General features: G+C 42.3%; 1 protein-coding gene across 1 annotated transcript in view; it reads right to left on the minus strand.

Annotated features, from left to right (window-relative positions):
* The window catches only part of PRKCB (protein kinase C beta), a gene marked incomplete at its 5' end in the record, with an annotated part of 135,671 nt that overhangs the window by 52,800 nt on the left and 59,050 nt on the right, over nucleotides 1-23,821 (minus strand). The window contains 2 exons of the mRNA XM_015813256.2: nucleotides 5,743-5,889; nucleotides 14,006-14,102. Coding sequence (XP_015668742.2) covers nucleotides 5,743-5,889; nucleotides 14,006-14,102 — 244 coding nt within the window. The remainder of the gene's footprint in view (nucleotides 1-5,742; nucleotides 5,890-14,005; nucleotides 14,103-23,821) is intronic.

The following is a 23,821-nucleotide window of genomic DNA, read 5'->3' on the forward strand; positions in this document are numbered from 1 at the left end:
GAAGGACATCCTGAAAACCACACACCCTGCTCACACCAAAAAACAGTCCGCCTATAAACCCAAGTCCCTGGCTTTCTCTGCAGACTATCCTCGAGAACGGAGCCTTTTGTTCTTGAGAATAAAATCTTCTTTGCATAGTATGTCTGGATTTCATTTATTATTTGTTCTTGCATCGCCCTGATTCGTGAAAAACTCAATTATTCTTCTAACACTTTCCTTCTTTCCTCCCTCCCTCTCTCTCTTTTTCTTTCTTTCTTTCTTTCTTTCTTTCTTTCTTTCTTTCTTTCTTTCTTTCTTTCTTTCTTTCTTTCTTTCTTTCTCTCCTTCCTTCTTTCCTCTCTCTATACACACATACATGCACACATACATGCACACATAAATATAATTTTATTTTAAAAAATTAAAAAGATAAAAACTAATACGAACTATCATTAAGTGGGAAAAAGAAAAGAAACAGAAAGAAATCAAAGTTATATGTGCAAGAAAGGAAAAAGAAAACAGAAAAGAAAGGAAAAAGATGCCAAGAACCAACTTCCACTCTTCATCACAGCAGTTATAAATATAATCATAAATTTTCCTCTTACTCTATGATTACAACATTTCTCTTTTTTCTTATAATCTATTCTGTGTGGAGAGGGAAGCCCTGGGAAAAAATGGAAAAAATTCTCATTTTTCCCAAAGTTGTTCGGGAAAAAAATGGGGGGAAAAACAGTTTTTTTAACATTTTTTTCAGTTTTTCCCCGGCCTTCCCATTTCTAATCCTGTGTAACTATCAAACCCATAAATCATAAGTTTATTTTTTTTTCTGTTTTGTGCAAAAAGTCCATAAGTGGCTGCCAATCAGCAGTAAACATAGATTACAGTCTTTTCTCTGATCAAAGAAGTCAATTTAGCCATCTCAGCGAGTTCCATCATCTTCACCAACTATTCCTCCAGTGAGGATAAGGCCAACTCTTTCCATCTTTGTGCATACGATAATCTCACTGCAATTATCAGGTGCAAAACAAAATTCCATGACTTTTTTCCCAACTGTTTTTCCTCTGATCTCAATTGTACATTAATCTTTAGAATCCTGAAATCAACATAAGTATCTGAATCCAGACTTTTCCAGATTTTCCACTATTTTCCACCAAACATAGTAAAATGTCCCTTTTTCACATTTCCAGCATACATTTGAAGTGTTTTTATATATTCGAGACAATTTCTCTGGTGACATACACTCATCCTTAATTCCAGGTTGCTTCTCTCCTTGGTTAGTTTCCATCCATTGTTTCCTGTCTTGCTTCCTGGTGCTTTGGAGAACAGGTTGACCTATTCTCTTCTTTGTGGCAGCCCCTCAAATACTGGAACACTGCTATCATATGCCCCCCCCCCCCAATCCTTCTTTTCTCTAGACTGGCCAAACCCAAGCCCCGCAGCCGTTCTTCATATGTTTTAATCTCCAGACTTTTAATCATCCTAGCTGCTCTTCTTTGCACTTTTTCCAAATCTCTTTTTGTAATGTGGTTACCAAAACTGTGGCAAGTAAGGTCGTAAAATGGGGCAAAACTCACTTAACAAATGTGTCACTTAGCAACAGAAATATTGGGCGCAGTTGTGATCGTAAGTTGAGGGCTACCTGTATTTTCCATTCCCCTTGACAAAATTCTAGTATCTCGTGATGTTTTCCATTTGTGTTAGTTTAGTATTTCTTGTCTATAAAATGCCTCTTGTGCTGAGAGCCACAAAGGTGTTTTTGGATACAACTTGGGTCTGTATCTGTTCCATGTTCTCAGCATGGGATGATGATCTAACAAGATGATTTTTAAAATCCACATTGACCCGAATCTCAGCTCCTGCTCTTCCAGCTCCGAGAGGCTTCTGTTTCTCAGCATCGTTCGCCCTTTCCTAGAAGCCAAAGAGCCAGCTGCAAATTACGATTTCAAGTCAGGCAACCCTTGTCCTTCTCTTCCCTTTGCGTCTTGTAACCCTTTAGACTTTACTCGTGGTTTTTCCCTCTGCCACACAAATTTAGATATACCCCCCCTGCCATTGTCTAAATGGCACATCAGCTGTCAAAACAGTTATTGCCTGAAACAAACAAACAAACAAACAAACAGATCATTTTATCACAGAATTGCTCCCCAGCAATGACAATTGTGGTTTCTCCCATCTTATCTTTTTTACCTTCACTCATTCTTATTTTGGAATAACGTGCAGTTAGTATTTTTTCACAATGATACCCAGATATTTTACCTTCTTCTCAATCTTAAAACCTGTTTTATTCATCCATTCTGTTTGATCTTCCATTTTCATAATTTTTGTTAACATCTTTGTATTCTTTTCATTAATCTTGAAACCTGCTAATGCACCAAACAGGCCCAGTATTTTCTATTGTTTCCTGCCCAGAAAAAAAAACCCTGCTCCTTCACATCAGCTGGGGAAACCCCTGTGTTTTAATCTTGCAAAAACCTATAGCTAAATTTGGCATGAAGTGGTACCAGACTGTGGCCACCATTGCCTGGGAGAGCTTGGTGCTGACACCCTCCCTTCGCAGACAGCAGTGGCACTTACGGCGCAAATTGGGAAGAGGCTGGAAAAACCAAGTTGCTCTCAGCTCAAGAAGCATTTTACAGACAAGAAACAGCAGACAAAGAGAAATATCAAGATTTCTTAGTGTAGGAATATGGAGAACTTAAGGAAGTCAAGAGAACAATTGACTGCAGAGAGATTTAGATTTCAAGGGTTTTCAGACACAGTCAAGAGAAAGATTTAATATAGATAAAAAAAAGTAATAGGAATTGAACAACGTAAGGCAGAATTCAAGACTGAACTATGTACAAATGATGAACACGTGATTGCTAAAATGTATAATTTTTTGTTGAGTCTTGAAACAGCAAAAGAACAAGTTAAAGACTGCAAGATAAAATGAGTAAAATTTTTGATTATAATATATAGATGGATCAATGGGAGAGAATGTGGTTAAAAGGATGGAAATTCACAGTGTATTATAAGATAATTTTTTTAAATAAAATGATGCACCATTGTTATATCACATTAGAGAAATTATCTAGGATATATTAACTAGTACATCTAGTTAATGCTGGAAATGTGAAAAACACGAAGGATCATTTTACCATGCATGGTCAACTTTTGAAAAAGCAAAAACATACTGCAAACAAATATGACGATAACTGAAAATTTAAAGATCAGTATTCAGATGAAACCAGTTTTTTTTAACTGGAATGTTGTAGGAAATGACCAGGCTGAGCCTGAGGAGGGGTCAAATGTGTCATCAGTCATGAGTCCCTGCACTCCCACAAGAGTCCTAAGTCCAGCCCCCCTTGAATTCCTTTTCATTCTTATCTCCCGCTCATTTTCCTTGACCATTAGTTGGTCAGATTCTTGTAGAAGCTACTGAGCTTGCAATAAATCTTTATACACATTTGAACTGCCTGAATCACCTGATTTCCCTGGTGCTTGACTGATTTATGGATAACCAATTGTAAAAGTCTCTTGAAGATTGATTTTGTACATGCAGAAAGATAATTATATGCGTAACGGTAAAGAAATACTGAAACACCCACAAGGGAGGAGTGGATTGTGAAGATGACAGAATTTGCAGAAATGGCAAAACTGAGCTGCTTGATCAGGGATAAATAAGTACTTTTATAAAAGATTGGAAACTTTTTTTGGTCTTTTTGCCATACATGGAAAAAAATGAAATATTGATTTCTGATTATGCTGATTAAAAATGGTTGAATATGGGAAGAAGGGAACCCTGTAACACAATTTTAAAGAGGGAGGCAGGATAATAACTTCGTCTGTAACTGCTGTAAAGAAGATTGATTTTTTTTCTTTTTAAAATCTTTCAAGTGTTTTTCACTTTTTAAAATCTTTTTCTTAACTGCATTTCCATATGTATTTTTTTTAGTTTTGTAAAAAATTCTAATAAAAATGACATATAGCAGAAAGTTCTATGAACATGAACCGTCCATTCTGTAGGGCCGCACAGGACTTTACCTCCCTCTTGCCCTGCTGAGTCTCCCTGGACCATCAGTTATAGTTGGGACAAGGCACAATCTTCCAAAGAGACCTCTCCCTCTCTGAAGACCGAACCGTGAGCAAGGAGTCATTGCCTGTCATGTTCTTTGTTCTCTTTTCAATGAGCAGAAGAACCTTCACGTACACGGACTAAATGTTTCTGACTTTAACATTTCTACTGGATGCTTTGCAGATTCTGCAATCATAGAATCTAGGGCTGGAAGAGAACTTAAAGGTCTTCTAATCCAACTCTCTGCCTATACCAGGGGTCCCCAACCCCCGGACTGTGGACCAGTACCAGGCTGCGGCATGCCAGCAATCGGTCCACACAAACAAGCAAAGTCTCATCTGCGAGATGCAGGCAGCACACAAAACCACGCACCCTACAGTCCACGGAAAAACTCTCTCCACGGAACCGGTCCCTGGTGCCCAAAAGGTTGGGGACCTCTGGCTATACCATTCTAGACAAATGGTTGTCCAATCTCTTCTTGAAAACCTCCAAAGATGGTTTGAAAGAGGGGTCAAAGAGGCTATCTACATTAATGTTGAACAGCCTTCTCCCAATAGAGGGGGAGGGATGCGACACCCCCTATCACCTGTTTACAACACAGTCCTTTCAGCAGCTCCAAGAAGGCTCCACATCCATTTGCAATATTCAGGTGACCCTGAGGGCACAGATAAACCTCCAAGTGGCCTCAACAACTCTCAGAGAGAGTACTAACGACAAGATGACTGAAAGGAATATAAATCCTTCCATTCTCCACCATTCAGTCAGAACTGAAGAAGCTTCTTCAATGAGAAGTGAAACATCTTCAAGGAAAAACAAACTCCAGTTGCCTTTTGAAAAAGCACCTTCGGGACTCCAGTGGTGGAGCATCCACAACTTCTGAAGGCAAGCTTTTCCACTCCTTAATTGTTCTCACTGTCAGGAAATTTCTCTTTAGTTCTAGGTTGCTTGATTAGTTTCCATCCGTTGCTTCTTGTCCTGCCCTCAGGTGCTTTGGAGAATAGGTTGACCTCCCTCTTCTCTATGACAGAAGACAGCTATCATGTCTCTTCTGAGCCTTTTCTTCCTTAAGTTAAACATACCTACTTCCCTTAACCTTGTAAGGTTTATCCTGCAGATTTTGGCCACTGAGATAGAAGAGCCACTGCTGTTGCATACCTATTGACCTTCTGTGGAGGCCCATTCAACCTTTGTTCATATACCTCATGGAAGCTCCCACTCAAGCGAGCTTCCATCCAAGTTTCCATTTATGGCATTTCAATCTCAAAAAAATAGGTCTGCTGATACTGGCCAACAGAGCCCAAACTCTGACGCACCAGTTAGAACATTCTTCCGATGATTGAGAGCCAAACTGGTGCACACAATCTTACAGGACTGACCACAAATTGTGACCCAAGTAGAAAAACAACTTTCTGAAAACAACTGAGCTCATTCACTGTGCCATAATATGGTTTCTGTTGTTTTGGCTTAGTGCAGTGTTTCTCAGCTTTGGCCCCTTGAAGATGTGTGGACTTCAATTCCATAGCTATCTGGGGAATTCTGGGAGTTGAAGTCCACACAATCTCAAGGGACCAAGGTTAAGAAACACTGGCTTAGTGTGTTAATCTGCCTCATGTTGTGAGTATTTGGTAAACCATATTCAAGCGAACTACGGCTTAGCAGAAGGCTGGATCCCAGTCAACAATGAAAGAGAACCTGAACGGCGCACACACCTTTCCGAAGCTGCCTTTCCCCAGCACCATCAGGAAGTTGAAGTCAGACAGTTTCATGCGATCACGGTTCCCGTTGTTGTCAAATTTGGAGATGGTGTTGGGCAGCCTTTCTTCCATAGCTCTTGAACCTGGACCCATTCTGGCTCTCTAGAAAAGGAAAACACAATGAAATGGAGACAATGAAAGCAGATGAGGCTAAGCAAAGCAAGGCATACTGTATATTCCAGGGGTAGGCCATCTTGGCTCTTTTATGACTCGTGGACTTCAACTCCCAGAATTCCTGAGCCAGCCACGCTGAGGGGAAAGGGAGAGGTTTCCAAGCTGAGCCAGGCTGGCTCAGGAATTCTGAGAATTGAAGTCCATGAGTCATAAAAGAGCCAAGGTTGCCTACCCTTGGTATATTCCAACATGCCCCAGTGATGGTAGGAACACCTGGGTGAGTTATTTATTTATTTGTTTCTTTGTTTGTTCAATTTTTTATGGCCGCCCACCTCAGTCAATGTCTATTACAGGTAGTCCTTGACTTACGGTCACAACTGAGCCCAAAATCTGTTGTTAAGTGAGACATTTGTTAAGTGAGTTTTGCCCCATTTTCATGACCTTTCTTGCCACAGTTGTTAAGTGAATCACTGCGGTTGATAAGTTGGCAACCTGGTTGTTAGGTGAATCTGGCTTTCCCACTGACTTTGCTTGTCAAAAGGTTGCAAAAGGGGATCACATGACCTTGGGAAACAGCAACGGTCATACGTATGAGTCAGTTGCCAAGTATCTGAATTACGATCACGTGACCACGGGGATGCTGCAAAGGTCGTAAGTGTGGAAAATGATCGTGTCACTTTTTTCAGTGATGTAATTTTGAACAGTCACTAAATGAACTGTTGTAAGTCGAGGACTATGTGTACTTCTAAACAATCTCTAAATCTTCATGAAGACACCATAAATAACTTTCTTTTCTAATCACACTATTTGCTTCACAGTAACGAAGCAGCCTTTGGGAAAATCCTTCTTATCATCCAAGTTTCCTTGAGAAAAGAGAAGCTCTGCCATTGCTTATGCTTTCCTATTACATCAGATCTCTCTCTCTCACACACACACACACACACAGAGAGAGAGAGAGAGAGAGAGACAGACACACACACACACACACACACACACACACAGAGAGAGAGAGAGAGAGAGGCACACTTCTCCAATAGTATGTTTACAGGGTCCCAGGTGGGAATCGCAGGCAGCAGGGAGAAGAGCCCATGCCAGTCCAGGGTTTCCTTGGCAGCACCATAGCCCTGAGAATCTGCACCCCATCTGGCCCCGTGATGGATCTGGAGATGGAAAAGTTCTGGGGCCGGGAGACAAAGCGCCCAACCAAATTCCTTCTCCTTACAAGACGGACCCCTCCTTCTCCACGACAGCACCTGAGCATCTCTCATTCCCTGGACAGAAAGAGAAGCAAAGAGGTCTACCTAGATCAGGGGTAGGCAACCTTGGCTCTCTTATGACTCGTGGACTTCAACTCCCAGAATTCCTGAGCCAGCATGGAAGGCATGCCTACCCCTGCCCTAGATGTTGCCAGGGCAGACCTCGTAAGCCCTGTGGGGGGAGGGGAGAAGAAGAGTGATCCTTAGGACCCTGGAGTGGTGGAGGGGGGCTTTATCTCTTACTGCTGCTCCAGCTCCCCGATCCCAATGGGGAACTTGGGTCAATTCTTAGCAAAGGGAGAAAAATGTTCTTTGCCATTCTTGCAAGCGTCTCTCCCAGGGCAACTGATGAACACAGAGCAGCCACAAAGCCTAAGCAAAAGGGAGCAGGCAGGGCTAACACAAATCAGCCCCCCCAAAAAACAGGGATGCCAGGAGAATAGATGGAAGTAGAGGGGCCTGCAAAGGAGCCTCCTTCTTGGGCCCTGGGCAAGGCTCTCTGGCGCTGTTTTTCCACACTTGCAGGCTTCAATTGCCCTGGAAATCCATGGCTTCTTTTCATTCCAGCTGCATCTTGATGATAGTGAAAGCTAGCTTCCTGTATTTTCCCCAATCAATCCTTAGCTCCCGAAAACCTTTTAAAAACCGTACTTGAACCTTTCCTATCACAGCCAAAAATGCTGTTTCTGCATCTCTCGTTGAAAATAGTTCGGAAGAAAACCCAATAGGCTCTGCCTGTCTCAGCAGCAACTCAGCAAACCCATTTGAAAAGGAGACGGACGGGGCCTCCTTCCCAGAGCTCCCCATAACTGCTGAGCATTCAGGAGCTTTCTAAGGGGGTGGGAGCATCGTTCTTCTCCCGTTGGGCTGGGGGTGGGGAGCATAACGTATTGGGACATAATTTGTTAAGCACACAGACACACACAGATAGCAATCTCATAATTTATTCATTTTAATTTCTGAGAAATACCTGCCATTGGAGGCACCCACCGGAGCTCAGCCTAGCATGAAATTCCATTAAGCCGAGTCAATTGGCAGCTCCTCCAGACTCCAGCAGAAGCCCCGAAGATCTGCTGGTGCTCCCCTTGACGAGGGGTTTGCAGTTCTCTCCCAGAAATCCCCCTCCCCCTCCTGACATTTTGGAAGGTGTCTGCTGATAGCATCCCTCCCCAGCCATCCCTCTGTTACTGAGGGCCTGTCCTGGACCACATCACAAGCTCTCCGCTGTCTATTTCCCAGGCTGAACATGATTCTGGCCTGGATGTGTCCAGATTTACCAAGCACCTCACAGCCCCGACCCCACCAGCAATGCTGGCAAGGCTAAGCCAGCCTTTAGCCTAAACCCTGCTGGCCAGTCATAGTGGGATGCTTGGCCGAGTCCAGGGAGGCGGGGGGGGGGCAAAGAAGCCCAGGGAAGCCTTGGCAAAATTAACTTTCCTCCACAAGTTGGATGATGGAAAGAGCCCAAAGCCCCCCCCCGACCCTCCCCACCAGCAGCGTCTGCAGTGAGTAAGCTGTAAGCCGGCTGCTCTTGTTGCCTCTGAATTTGCTCTCGCTCAAGCCGTTTTCTTCCAAATGTGCAGCCATTATTAAGAGTGTTAATTTCTCTTGAATGGAGCTCCTGGGCTCTTGTTTTTCCTACGGTGGTGAAAAACTATACTTTTACTCCCTGTGTCAAAGAAGCTTAAACAAAGCCATTCCTGCACAATGCGCAGCCAAAGGCTGACAAAACTAGGCTGAGATAGAAGGAGCTTTGAATAAAGGTTGGGGTTGAGGGAAACCTGCCAGAGTTGCCTCCATGGTTCCTTCTCAGCCTTTTTATTTCTCTTCCTCACCCCTTAAATTCTTTCTCTGTTTCCTCTTCATTCTCCTTAGAACAATTCTGGGTATCAAGGGCCACCCAGAGGTTTCCATCAGGGCCTCTGTTCTGGCAAGGCTTGAAGGCTTACTGATTCGGCCCTTTGCCCATTTGATAGGAGAACGTGTACCCAAAAAAAGTCAAAATGGTGGCTGCAACCGCCTACATAAAGCCTCACCCATGTTTTATATGCATTAAGGCCACGAACCCCCCCCCCCCATCTTGACATTTTTGCCCCCAAGAGAGTGGAGCAACCTCTTCAAACTTGCAGCTGATGCTTCCAGCAATCCGAGAGGGACCCATTTCCCCAGCCCAGCCAAACGCAGCTGCATCTCCCAGGGCCCAACAAATCCGCCAAAGCAGGTCCTGCCCCAGAGCCCTTTAGGGTGGATTATTTTTTTTATATGACAGGGAAAAAAGCTAATTAAATATGGAAAGAATTGTTTATCATGTCATTTGCATTTAAATAGCTCAATTAAGCTTAATTAATTTAAATGAAAACAAATTTACTCTTTGTCCTACCTTGCCTAATCTTTTGGAGTGTGGCTCCCATTGTTAATCCCCGTCACCCATTTCCTGATACTGCCACATTTTTACACACAATCTCTCAGCAAAATCCTCAGGGTTGCCTGATTCTGCGGTTATGAGCCTGTGGCTTCTCTCTCTCTACCTTTTTAGCTGGGAATAAGCTTGGAGACCCACCTGAGCAGGTGTGCCCTGGACTGCCCTCCACACACCGTTAGGGGTTGCCACACGTGCCAATGCAGCTTCATTCCCTGCCAAGGAGGGATCAGTCCCACTGAATCTCAAATCTGGCCAGGCAGCCAGAGAAGCAGTTGCCTCAGCCGGGGCTCCTGCTTGCTTCCCAGCAGGTGTAAATAGGAAATTATCCCATTATTGGATATTCTGCCTTCCTTCGAGAGCCCTACAGAGCATCTTTCCTTCATTTCCCCCCAACCCTGTCATCAGTTAGTTGGGCTGACAGGGCTTTTCTATGACTGGGGGAGAGGGGATTAAAAAATGGTTCTCCCCTCCCCCCCAGTTCTGGGCCAACACTTTAACCACTCTTTCATATTTCCCCTTTCAGTGCTTAAGAGACAAAATACACATCAGGAGGGCTGTTTTCAATCTATCTCCTTATAAATTTAGCAAATCATTTGCTGTCACTTCTAGTGGCCTTCTTGAGCCCCTGATGCCTACCTGCACATTCCCCAAGCCCAGGGGGCAGCACATTTTCTTATTTTATTAAAATCCAGTGACTTACAGCAGCTTGCAGGGTAGAGCAGTGGTTCTCAACCTTTTCTTCACCATGGACCCCCTTTAAATACCTTTTGTGGCCACAGACCACCAGGACTTAACTCAAGATTTAAATCATAACATTTCTTCACGCCTTCGCAAACATCACAGCCCCCCAGTGGTCCTGATGACCACAGGTCTAGAACTACTGGGGTAGAGCAATACCAATTAAAGGATCCACACTCCAGTCTAAAATCAATCCCTCAGAAAACCCCACAAAAACAGAAGACAACAACAACAAAAAGGCCCAACTACAAAAAAGTGTCCTTTACATCTGTTATCCTTTTTGTGAGCTGCTGATATATGGAGTATTTCCTTTTCCTTTATTTTCAAAAAGTCCTTTGTGCTGCTTCTCGTTTCCCTTAATATCAAGAATTCCAGCTCTTTACACATTATGCAGTTCCTCCTCAGTTCCTACTGCTTTGCCTCCTGAATTTAGTGCTAGGGCTAGTAGCAAGGACTAATTGAGACCGGCTGATCTGCTTGTGTCTTCTTCCTCCTCACTGCCCCAAAGGAGAAAGTTGCAGAAGGCTGGGCTGAAGGTGTCCCTGGATCCCATCGGGGTTGGTCACCAGGACCAGAGGTTTAGTCTTCCGAGCTTTCGGACTCTTGCTGAAGCCCATCCTCGGGGAAGTTCTCTCTAGCAGAGTGTGTGCTTTGGGCTGTTCTATGTATAGTATTTATGTGGTCCCTGGTTGTGTGTGGCTCTTTAATTGTTGATTGGATTACTGACAGCCAGCTATTAAGTTGTTGGCTGTTGTTTCCTTGTGCTGCCAAGCCCTCGTTTCCTAAGGACTTGATAAGCTGGTGGTAAATCAGCACTCCTGTTGACTGACTAAACCTCTGGTCCAAGTGACTGACCCAGATTGTGGATCCTGCAACATTATCCTGGGACACGTAGGTTTGCCTTCATTGGCGAAGGTGTCCCTCTGCAGACATGGAGATAGTCACAAATGGGCAGCCACAAAATCAGAGCTCTTCTCTGTGGGCAGTTCAAGCAGCTGCATCTTTCACAAGGCTCAGACAACGGACTTCCTGTCTACAGGTTGTCCTCACTTAATGACAGATCATTAGTGACCAGTCCAAGTTGCAGCTGACCGCCCCAGCAACCAGATTTCAAAGTTCTGACGGATGCACTCCCGTGGTCACATGATCACATTTTGGACACTTGGCAGCTGGCTTGTATTTGTGACCACTTGCAGTGCTGTTTGGCCATGTGATCACGGATTTTGGAATTTTTTTGCCAGTTTACTTCCAGTTTCCAGCAAAAAATAGACCGTTGGGGAAAATGAGTTTGCTTAATGACTGCGGCATTTTTAATGACCACCATAAAAAAGGTAGTAAAATCAAGCCTGGTCCACAGTGTTCTGCTTAACAACTGCCATGACTTATGACTGTGATTCTGGATTCAATTGTAGCTGTAAGCTGAGAACTACCTGTCTTTCTGTGTGAACAGATGTTTTCAAATAGGTTGCACAGCTCCAATAATGAAAATCCCTTTTTCTCATTTGCTATTGTGACATAGCCTTGGTTTTGTCCAATACATCTTCTCTTTTGAGAGCTGAATGCAATGAAATTTCATTTAATGCATGCTGATTAGTGTACATTTAAAATGACAATAAAGATTCTATTCTATTCTATTCTATTCTATTCTATATTCTGTTCTGTTCTATTCTATTCTATTCTATTCTATTCTATTCTATTCTATTCTATTCTATTCTATTCTATTCTATTCCTGTTCTGTTCTGTTCTGTTCTTTATTCTATTCTGTTCTATTCTACTCTTTATTCTGTTCTGTTCTGTTCTATTCTATTTATTTTCTATTCTATTCTTTATTCTGTTCTGTTCTATTCTATTCATCATTATTCTATTCTATTCTATTCTATTCTATTCTATTCTATTCTATTCTATTCTATTCTATTCTATTCTATTCTATTCTATTGTCTTTCCATTTTTACAAGCTATACAGGTAAATCTTTATTTACTGAACAGTGACCATTTAAAGTTATGACAGCACTCAGAAAAGAGACTTAGAGCCAGTTCTCAAAGTTGTGGCTGTTGCAGGGCACCTGTGGTGACATGATTGAAATTTGACAAAAGGTGCACATTTATGACAGTCGCAGTGTCTTGCTGTCACATGGTCACCATTTGTGGCCTTCACAGCTGGCTTCCAACAAGCAAAGTCAATGTGGAAACCAGTGGGAAGTCACAAATTGCAGTCATGTGACATCACAAATAACGCTTAGCGATCGCAGCCGGAACTGATGAATTACTGTAAGCCAGGTGCAATTATGTGACTTTTCACTTTACAACTGTGTTGTCTAGCAACGGTCCCAATTGCAATAGGTAAGTCAGGACCATCTGGAGTGTTGCCACTCACTGTTTCAGCTTTGTACTTACTGTTCAAGCTGTGCTACAGGCATAGGCCAAGTTGTTTTCTGGCAGGAACATAAACGTGCCATCAGCACAGCTGGTCACAACTGCAGTGTTGTGTCCGCTGGTCTATTCCTGAAGACATCCCCAATGGAAAAGTTTTGCTTCTTCATCCTCATCCTTTCTCAGACTCTCAAGGTATTCACATGCCTATCCTTTACCCCTTTCACCTCCTATGTGCTCTTCCTTCGGACATGTATCGCTCTCCTTCCATTAAGCGTCTTTTACAAGTATCAGCCGATACTGGGTCACAGAGAAGACAGGTCTCCACTCTTCCTACTTCGGCTGTTTTGTCATTGGGGTGGTGAGGTCTCAATTTCAAATATTTAAGCAAGAGGGAGGCCAAATCTATATCTGAATTTGGGAAGGGGCAGAGAATAGATCTGGCCTTTTCTGCCCTCTTGCAGCTAAAACTGATCCTAGATTGCAAGATGGAGAAAAGGCAGGATATACATCTAAAAGGAATTTAAATTAATCAATCGTTGGAACTCCACTCCACCTCAGCCTTCTTGGAGCTGCTGCTTCCTTGCAACTGTTCAGGATTGGGGAGAGGCAGAATGTTAAACAAGGAAGCTGAGATGGAAATTGGCCATTAAAAAAAAGAGTTGTGTTTCGTGTGAAATTCTGGAAGAGATTTGTGTTGTGTCGTTGAGGTTTCTGAGTGCTTTTCTGGCTTGGGCCTAGCTACTGGACTTTTTGTTCCCTAGCAACCACGGGGTGGAGTCAGAGAGCCCTTAATTGGACCCACAAGGAATTTGTCTCTGGTGCAGAAGCTCTCAGTGTACATGCAAAGCAACAGAATCATCATCACCTTCATCCCAATAACAGGGGGGAGTAAAGAAGATAATAAGAAGGATAAATGATAATACTACATGGGCACAAATACCAGAGTGATGGCAGGAGGGAAAAAGCTGTCTTTGTGTCTGGCTATCTTAGCCTGCAATGCCCTGTAGCGGTGTCCTGAGGGAGGAGTAGAAATAGTTTGTGTCCAGGTTGTGAGGGGTCTATAGCTATTTTCCAGCCCTCCTTCTGACATGCGCAATATACAATCTGAACTATTCAGACATTTGCCCTATTAATACCAAGGACTCAGCTGGCCAGATCAACCTTGATCTGCTCCTCCTGGAGTGGCTGGGCATCTCCCAGAATGCAGGTCTAACCGAGTTAACCTCCTGGGGCCCCATGCTTGCCGAGGGCCATGGGAGGAGGCTTCAAGGGCTGGCTTCCCGAGAGCCGTCCACCTTTTGGAAACGCAGCTCACCTCAAACTTCTGTCTGAACTCCTCATTGCCTTCTTCGCCTTCTGCGGGGACAGGAACGTTGAAGTATTCTCCCTCTTCCTGGCTCAGGAGTTTAAACCTGGGGAGAGGAAAGAGGGAGTCATCAAAACAATCCTGAGCTGGGGCTGCAGCCCCCAAAGGCCAGTTGGAGAATCTGACCAAGGGCCAGGCCTGGCCACGTCCTGCCCCAGGGATGTCCTAATTTTTGTTTTAATTAGTTGTGCTCACTTTTAAAGAAAGGAATGATCCAAGCAGAGCGTGCATAGGTAACAGAGATCAACACTCAAGTACGGCAAGAACAATCAATCAGAATAGAACTGGAAGGGACCCTGGAGGTCTTCTAGTCCAACCCTCTGCTCAAGTCGGAGACCTTATACCATTTCAGACAAATGGCTGTCCAGTCTCTTCTTTAAAACCTCCAGTGATGAAGCATCTACAAATTCTGACGGCAAGCTGTTCCACTGGTTAATTGTCCTCACTGTTAGGAAGTTTCTCCTTAATTCTAGGTTGCTTCTCTGCTTGATTAGTTTCCATCCGTTGCTTCTTGTCCTGCCTACAGATGTTTTGGTCAATAAGTTGACCCCCTCTTCTTTGTGGCAATCTCTCAAATACCGGAATTCTGCTATCATGTCACCCCTAGTCCTTCTTTTCTCCTAGCCAAACCCAAATCCCAAACAAAAGTGGATGAGAACGGAAACGTGAGTGAGGACAATGGGATGTAGGTGATATCTCCAAACCCTTTTCCCATGTCAAAAATGCTTAAAAAGCAAACAAAACCCACAGAGAGACAGAGTGTGGCCCTGTGCTTGTTTTGATTTGCAGGTTATTTTAAAAATGGGCAATTCTTTCAAAATAGCATCTCCCACCCGCTGCTCATTCAACTGCTTAAGATTGGGCAGCCGTGCCTGCCGAGAAGGCTCGTGTGGCTCCAGACAAAGAGGGGATTTTCAAAATTAAAAGGAAGAAGGAGCATCTCCTGTTTGAGGAGGGAGAATGAACAGACAAGATGGGATTTGCATCGGCCCAAGGTCTCTTCTCCGGGTACATACCACGGCTCTTTAGAGATGAAAAATGAACGGGAGCTTCCCTCCTCGCAGAGTTTATTTAAGCCAATACTGTGACAAGGAAAATTACTTAGATCTCCACTTACTGATTTTTTAAAAATGCAGTACGTAGCTGCTTACCATATATTTTACATGCTCTCTAAAGTGCTCAGCTGGCAAAGCCAAACTGGAGCCAAGACTGCAAGTAGCGAGGAAGCCAAATGAAATGGGGGAGACTGAATGAGAACCTGGCTGGCAGCCAATGCACAGAGGGGGCACCTTGTCCCCAGCGGTCCTGAGCCTCTGAAGGCCACTCCTGACACCCCTGGCTGCCCGAGTGCTGTGGGAGGGCTGGGTTGCACCCAAGTGGTAAGAGGCTTCCCTTCCAAGCATCTCTCCCCCAGTGGTGCCCACTGCCTTCTCCCCCACAGCTCTGGCTGAGCCCAGGCATCATGCATAATCTGCTAGTGGCTGGTTATGCCCAATAAACATGCCAGGCTAGGTTAGCTATCACCCAGGCTGGATTCGGGCAGGGTGAAGCCCTAAGTTATGGGGAGCTATAAAGGCTCTTTTCTGGCAAGGTCTTGCAGAGAACAAGGCTACGTCACAACTGAACTTGGCAAGAATGCCGTCCAGATGAGTAACAAGCCCAGGTTGGCATGCAGAGATGGTGTGAGTGCGTGCAGAAACAAAGGGTATCTTAATCAATTACCAAAGGTCATGTGAGCCATACTGAGGACTTAATTTATGGAGACTATTGTAAATGAAATTGGAACTGTAACAAATGAAAATAATTCTAAAATTTTGAGAGGTGCCTTTAAGCTATAGTTTGCTTAGCTTATGCTTAAATTCTCTCAGATTTCCTTTTTTGTGGCTTATCATAAGGTATGTGATCACAGACCTTTGTTTAGATTTTGGTTTAATGTACTCTAATGTAACCTCAGAAAGTGGCTTAAGCAGGGTTTTTTTCCAAGTCTGTCCCATTAACTGCCCCAGTTAGAGAGGTTTGGCAAATAAACCGAAAGAGTATTGTCACAACTCTGCCCCTGGATATCAACTACCATTTTCCATTAGCTTCATTAAACCTTCATGCTAGCTAAGCATTTCAGCAAGGAAAAGAAAGGCTAGAATATTCTGCTTCTTCAAATGACAGGATAAGTCATTTACAACACCAAAATAATCTACGTGATTCAATCCCAGCATGACTCAACATCCCAGTTTTACTGGGTCAGCCTATTTGGGAAGAAGAGTCTGGGGCGATGTCCTGCCCACTCAGCAAAGTGTCCTCTCTGTGCCAGGCAGCCAGGGGCAAAGACACAGCAGCAGAAGCAAATTTGGCATTTGCCACTCCTTGCTGCTGTGCAAGTACTTGGGTAAGGCAGCCCTACCTCACAGCAAAAATCTGGGTGACAGCAGAAGGGCACAGAAATGCCCGCTTTGGTGCGAATTGTCTTTAATATACACATTCTTGAAAGCAGCTGATGTCAATGTCTTTTTGTGCACATTTTTGTAATATACAAAATATTAATATTAATTAATATACAATATGCCATTTTGTGAACATATGCATATACATATATTGTGTGTGTATGTGAAATGTGTATAAAATGCATCATTTATACTGTAAACCATATCACATTTGGAAAACTGAGGTTCAGATTAAAATTTGCAAAATGAATAACTTAGCATAAAAATATAAATAGAACAAAATTCTCCTCCCCTTGCCTGGGAATCAACATGAAAACTGCATCTCTCGATGAAAAGAAATGAGAGAGTCTACATTATTTATCTATCACTGGAAATCCTCAGATGCAGGAATCCAAGTGGACAGCCAAGCCACAAAGGTGTTTCTCAAGAACTGGCTTGGCCAGATCAGTTCTCAACTTCACCTGAATGGGCACTAAAACCCTCCTGCCCATAAAGAAGAGAAAAAGAGAGCCAGTCACTTCCTACATCTGTTGCTGTACTTATATAACTATCATTCATTCATTCATTCATTCATTCATTCATTCATTCTCATATTTAAGAAGTGCCCATCTTATAGGTGGCATTTGGATCCTCAAAAACTGTCCTGCATGTATCCTACCTAATTCACAGCCCAAATGTTGGAGATGTGGAAGTTTAGATGCAACTTATTTTCATATTTGGTGGACGTGTAGGGATATAAAAGCATTTTGGATTAAGATTTGGTGGAATATTCAAAATATTTTTAAGAAAAAGATAAAGTTTACACCGCAGTTATTTTTGTTAGGTATTATGGAAGATTTGGATATTAAAGAAATGAATTTGATGTTGAATCTTATAACAGCTGCAACATTATTGGTAGCGCAATTTTGGAAGAAGGATTGCTTGCCTACTATAGAAGAATGGACGCTTAAAGTGTCAAATTTAGCAGAAATGGCTAAAATTTCCGCTTATTTGAAGGATCAATCACAAGAAAGATACATCTCGGTCTGGAGAAGATGGATAGATTATATTCAGAATAAATATGGGACTGAAAAGTTTCATTTGGGTTATGAGTAAATTTTAGAGTATTGTTATTAATAATAGTTTATTTTAATGGAATTTTTGTTAATTTTAATTATATGATATTATTATTATTTTTAATATTAGTATTGTATTGTTTAATATTTAGGTTATGAATAGGTTTATTATTGTGTTTAATTTTAATTTGTTTAAATTTATGTTAAAGGGGAGTTAAAGTGCATTATGGACTTGGTTATTTAAATAGTTGGTTAATGTTAGATAGATTTTGATTATTATATTTGTAACCCTGTGTTCAGCTCTGGGAAGTGGGGGAGGGGGAGGGAGGGGTTTTGGGGTGGGTATGGGGGTTTATATGGTAAGTTTTATAAAACTTTTAATAAAAAAAAAAGAAGTGCCCATCTTCCTCCTAGAGGGACTCTGGGGGGGTCTACAAGTAAATGTTAAACACATAAAAACTAAATCATCATCGCTCTAGCCATGGTCTATCCACTGCAGGATGAAGGCCTCTTCCACATGTTTCCCACCAACACAGTCCTGAGCTTCCCTTTGCCAGTTGGGTCCGCAATACTGGCTGATGTCATCGATCCATCTTATTTTAGTTCTTTTTCGTGGACGCTTTTGATCAAGTGGGATCCATTCTACGACTGCCTTGGTCCACCTGCCATCAGCCTTTCTTTCTACGTGACCAGTCCATTTCCATTTCCATTCTTTTGCTCTCTTGACGGCATCATATATTTTAATTTGTGCTCTAATCCATGTGCGGGTCTTTCTATCTTGTCTTGTGATGTTGAGCATGTCTCTTTCCGTGGCGCTTTGCTCCACTTGTAGCTTTTGTACCGATTGTGAGGTTAGTGTCCATGTCTCACTGGTATATGTTAGAGCAGGTAGCTCACACTGATCGAAAACTTTTCTCTTCAGGCATCTTGAAAATTACATTTAACTTGACAAATGCCTGCCAACCACATTCAACACGCCGTTCAATTTCCTTTTTTGTATCACCTTCCATTGAGATCCATTGGCCAAGGTATATGTAGTGGTCTGCTACATCTAGGTCTTCTCTGATAATTTTTTTTTCTATCTTTAGTGAATTTATTAAACACAACCTGGCTCTTTTTTGGGTTTATTTTGAAGCCAAATGGTTCTCCTGCTTTGTGCAGCTCCTGTATGTGTCTTTGTAGCTCTTCTGGGTCTTGTGAGAAGAGAACAACATCATCTGCAAATCTTAAGTGATTTAAATAGGCACCATTGGTTTTTATTCCATCTTTTGCCCAGTCTAGTTTCCGAAATAGTTCTTCAAGGCAAGCTGAGAAAAGGACAGGTGATATTGTATTGCCTTGTGATACACCTCGTTCTATGTTGATTCCCACCTTACCATAATTAAGTCAAATTGTCACCATTGTTTTTTCATATATTGATTATAGTAATATAAACTAAAATAGAGGTAAGGATAAAGTTGACATTGTAAGTTAATTAAAAGGCAGGGTTCTGGTACCTGGCTCAACAACAGCAACTATGAGACGGATCTTTGGGACCTAGTGAACCACCACTTAAGCATAAGTCAGCAGTGTGCTGCAACTACAAAACAAGCCGATGCAGTCTGAGACTGCACCAACAGAGGGATAGTTTCAAGATCACAAGAACTGATAATATCACTTTATAATGCCTCAGTACAACCACACTTGAAATACTGTGTCCAGTTCTGGTCACCACAAAATGAAAAAGATGTTGAGATTCTAGAAAGAAAAGTGAAAAGCAACAAAGATGATTAGGGGACTGGAGGCTAAACTGTATGATGAACAGTTGCAGGAACTGGATAAGTCTGGTCTAACCAAGAGAAGGACTAAGGGTGACACGGTAGCAGTCTTCCAATACTTGAGGGGCTGACACAAAGAAGAGGGGGGTCAACCTATTCTTCAAAGCACCTGAAGGCAGGACCAGAAGTAACAAATGGAGACTAATCAAGGAGAGAACCTGGAAATAAGGAGAAATTCCCTGACAGTGAGAACAATCAATCTGTCTCCAGATGTTGTGGGTGCTCCATCACTGGAGGTTTTCAAAAATAGACTGGACAACCAATTATCCAGAAATAGTATAGGGTCTCCTATTTTTGAGTCTCCTATTTGAGAGTAGAAGACTCCATAATCCCTTCCAGCCCAATGATTCTATGTAATTCTACATAGAGGGAAGGCTTTAATGGTTCTCACTAAGGTTGTTCAGTTCTTTGGAAAAAAGAACTAAAGAAAGAAAATGAAACATTTTTTCTAGAGGACAGAGATGAAGAAAAAGCAGGGAGATTTTATTCGGCTGAGAGTTGCTTGCCTCGTGATAATTTTTGGCTAAGCGCCAGGATCTCTTTGGAGAGTATCTCCCTGGAAAAAAGTCTCCTCACCAACTAATTAACATTGGAGCATGAGGATGCTGAGAGAGCCAATGTTATTGAGAATCTGCTGTCGGTTCCAAGGCTCCCTGGGATGCTGAGGCCAGGTTGAGCATCTGGTTTCTCTTAGGCAGGAGGGAAAAATTCATGGAGGGCAACTATGAAACCACAGAAGAGGGGAGAGGGGCTTCCCATCACATGTTCTGGTTTTTCCCAACCCTCTTGAAAACTGGAGGCCTTTCAGACAATGATTCCAGGGCATCGCTCTTTAAAATTATATTTTAAGCTTCATTTAATTTTATTTTCAACACGGTGAAGATAATATAAAATCAGAATATTAATTAAATCATTTATGAACAGGAAGGGTATCATAAACATTTTTTTTATTTTCCAGGATTATACTAGCTAAGATGGAAACAAGTCCCTGTATTACAATTTTGGGTTCAATTTTTCCTCTAGTGGGGTTTTCCAATGTATTTTCCCCCCTATGAAGATAATCAGATCGGTTCTTGTTCCTCAAATTTATTTGTAGCTGTTCTTACGCTTTAGGAATATTCCCAACATATAAATATATTAAATAATGAGATGTCCTCATTTTCCTACCCTCAGACTATTAAATTTTATCTTCATCATTAAAAGAATGATGAGAGATATAGGGGTGAAGATATAGACTTAGGACCTCTTCTAGAGTTAGAAGGCAATGGCATCTGAAGGGTGGTGTGTGTGTGTGTGTGTGTGTGTGTGTGTGAAAACAAGCAAGAGAGGAGTTGCAGCAATGCAGTCGAACACCCCCCCGCCCCTCTGACCATGTGCATGATGTTGATGCATAGAAGGGGCTGCACTGATGTGAGAGGCATCCTGTAATTTGTCCACATATTTAGGAAGATCCTCTAATAGTAAAAAAGATGTTTAAAATTTTTAATCCCACATGATTTGCTTAATATGTCTGTGGAGATTCTAAGTCAGGCATGTCAACTCGCGACGTCACGTGATGTCGCGCGACGTATCGGAGTTTTTTCGCCATTGCCGGCAATGGGGTGGGCACGGCTCCGGTATGATGAAACTGGCCTGCAGGCCGGCAGTTTGACACCCCTGTTCTAAGTCATCCAGGTCATGGTTGTCTCAAAGGAGCTTTTTCCAAAAGGCAACTGGAGTGTTTTTTTCCTTTGTTTTTTTTGCTTTTCATCCAAGAAACTTCACCAGTTCTGGCAGGATGGTGGGAGGATGGAAGGATTAGTTCTGACAAGGGGGTTGGGTGGGTTTGGAAGGATCATATTTCTTGGTAGTCATCTGCAAGCGATCACCAGGTGAATGCAAAGAAACATGGTCTTTTCATCCCCCCCCATCCCCACCAGAACCAATGAAGCTTCTTGGATGAGAAGTGAAACATCTTCCTCAAGGAAAAAAACCAGTGCTTTTTTTGTAAAAAAAAAAAAAAAAGGTGCCGGAACTCACACACGTCATACAACCCGCCTTGCCTACCCTACAAGGTTCCATCCAAAAAAGGTGCTGGAACTCTGCTCTGGGCGTTCTATGACAAAAAAAAAAGCCCTGGAAAAAACAGTCCAGTTGCCTTTTGAAAAAGCACCTTTAAGATTTGCTTAATGTGTTTTGTATGGTCGCAGGGATATTTATACAACCAAACCTAATGTAGAGAAATGAATATACTTCTAAAGCGCTTGAGTTTGTCTGTTTGTAACTGTCAACTGAGTGAAATGGTACATCGTAGGACATTAGTTTTTGAATCAACCTACCTCAGATGGGCTAACTTACAGAATGTGTCCAAAATCTGGGATTTCTTATTCCTGTGAGACTGAAATTGGGCAACATTATGGCCACTTGAGCGCTGTCACTCTGCACAATCAGCCATGGACACAAGATCATATATTTCCAGCACTCCTTGCCAGTTTCCCACAAGGAAACTCAATGGGGAAGCCAGCAGGAAGTTGGAAGTCGCCTCCACTGCTTTTTTGCCCACCCATGATCCTTCTGTTTCTCTATTTAGGCAAGAAAATAGCTCTGAAACAAAGACCCAATGGGTCACAGGTTGTCTAATACAGAGGTTCCCAAACTTTTGGGCACCAGGGACCAGTTTCGTGAAGAAAGGTTTTTCCACGGACCGGAGAGTGTGTGGTTTTGTGTGCTACCTGCATCCCACGGATGGGGCTTTGCTTGTTTGTGTGGAGTGGTTGCTGGCATGCCGCAGCCCAGTACCGGTCCACGGACCAGGGGATGGGGACTCCTGGTCTAGTAAATTAAAAAGTATTGTTAAATAAATAAAAATAACATCTTCTAAATAATCCTTTAAAAGAGCCTACTTCAGGTGCTTTTCCTGTTTTCAGCAAATATTTTAAGTTATTATTAAAATTTCAAGAAAAAAACACAAAAAGAAACAATACTGGTACAAAGAACGTAGAGAATGTAATAAGAAAAGAAAAAAATAATGTAAGAGAATGTGAGTGTTTAGCCAAAAATTGCAAACAGCCAGTATATCAAAAATATCATATGTTTAATATTATAGGAGCTAATTAATTCCAACCCCCTTGAGTGCAGTTGACCCTTATTTAATTCTAACCGGGTGCTGACCTTTAGTTGAGAGGTTTCCTGTATATAGGCTTTTAGCAATAAATCAGCTTAATTGAACTTTCACGTGTGGATCTGATCTTTCATGCCTGACAAATATATTCTAATACACCAATAACAACTTAGTGCACTATAAGATATTTCATATCCACTTTCTAGTCAAGAAATATATCTGTTGAATGGTAAAATATGTGGTTAACACTACTGGGATCTGTAAGAGGAAAAAGAAAAACTACAAACAATAAACAATACTTTGAAAGAATACTGTAAATTCTATAAACTGTTGACTTTCTTTATGATTGAAATATAAACTCTAGAATCCAAATTCGGGATGTGGCACAATTCTATGTATACAATGGTAGTTCAGAAATGGTTTCCAAATAAAATAAGTTTAATTGGAATTTCTGAAAAGCTGGTCTTGGGGTTTTATTCGTTTTTAGCTTTAAATATTTCTTTGTTTCAACTCAAATAAAATCTGCTATTTTTGGTCAGCAAATTCTATGCAATATTCCATCCAAATATTCTTCAACTTTTACTGGACCACATTGCTGCCTGCTGTATAATTTCAAAAAAAATAGTTGATCAATTCCTGGGTAATATCACTTGTTGTACAGATATGCTTAGTTCCAAGCCAAACAGAAGCTATCCTTTCATTTTGTCCATTCTGCAACTGATAAGCTAACAGTTCGGCTGGTGTGTTACCTTTTCAAGGTATTTGCCTTTGTTAATTGTCACGGCTGCCTGGACTCCGATGAGAAGACGTGCAGTGAGCAGCCAGTTGAAGAGCTGCCAGACAAAGTGCTGCCTGAGCGGCTGCAGGCATCAGAGGCTACGCTGCCCAGAGGGTAGCCATCAGATGCAGATGCTGCTGGTCCCTAAAGATGAGCAATCTGAGCTTCCACCCCTTCTGTCTGTGCAGAGAGCACAGCGGAGCAAAGACGCTCTGAAGGAGAATATTTGCAGCCCAGTATACTAGCGCTGATGATGTTACTTACTTTAGGTAGTGAAACATCTGCAAGAAAACAACTATGCTCAGACAGCACCTAGGACTCCTCCTCCTCTTCCTCCTCCTCCTCCTCCTCCCTGCAAACCCATTCCCTTTGAGCACTGATGATGTTACCTAGTTTGGGTAGTGAAATGTCTGCAAGGAAACAACCAAGCGCAGAGAGTACCAAGGATCTCTCAAAGATGTTTTGTATGTATTTTAAATAGATTGTCAGCCGCCCTGAGTCCTACGGGAGAAGGGCGGGATATAAATCCAAAAATAAATAAATAAAAATAAATAAATAAAAGGCTCTCACAAGACAA

Source organism: Protobothrops mucrosquamatus, unplaced genomic scaffold (assembly GCF_001527695.2).
Source record: "Protobothrops mucrosquamatus isolate PMUCROS unplaced genomic scaffold, P.Mucros_1.0 scaffold148, whole genome shotgun sequence".
Classification (NCBI taxonomy): Eukaryota; Metazoa; Chordata; class Lepidosauria; order Squamata; family Viperidae; genus Protobothrops; species Protobothrops mucrosquamatus.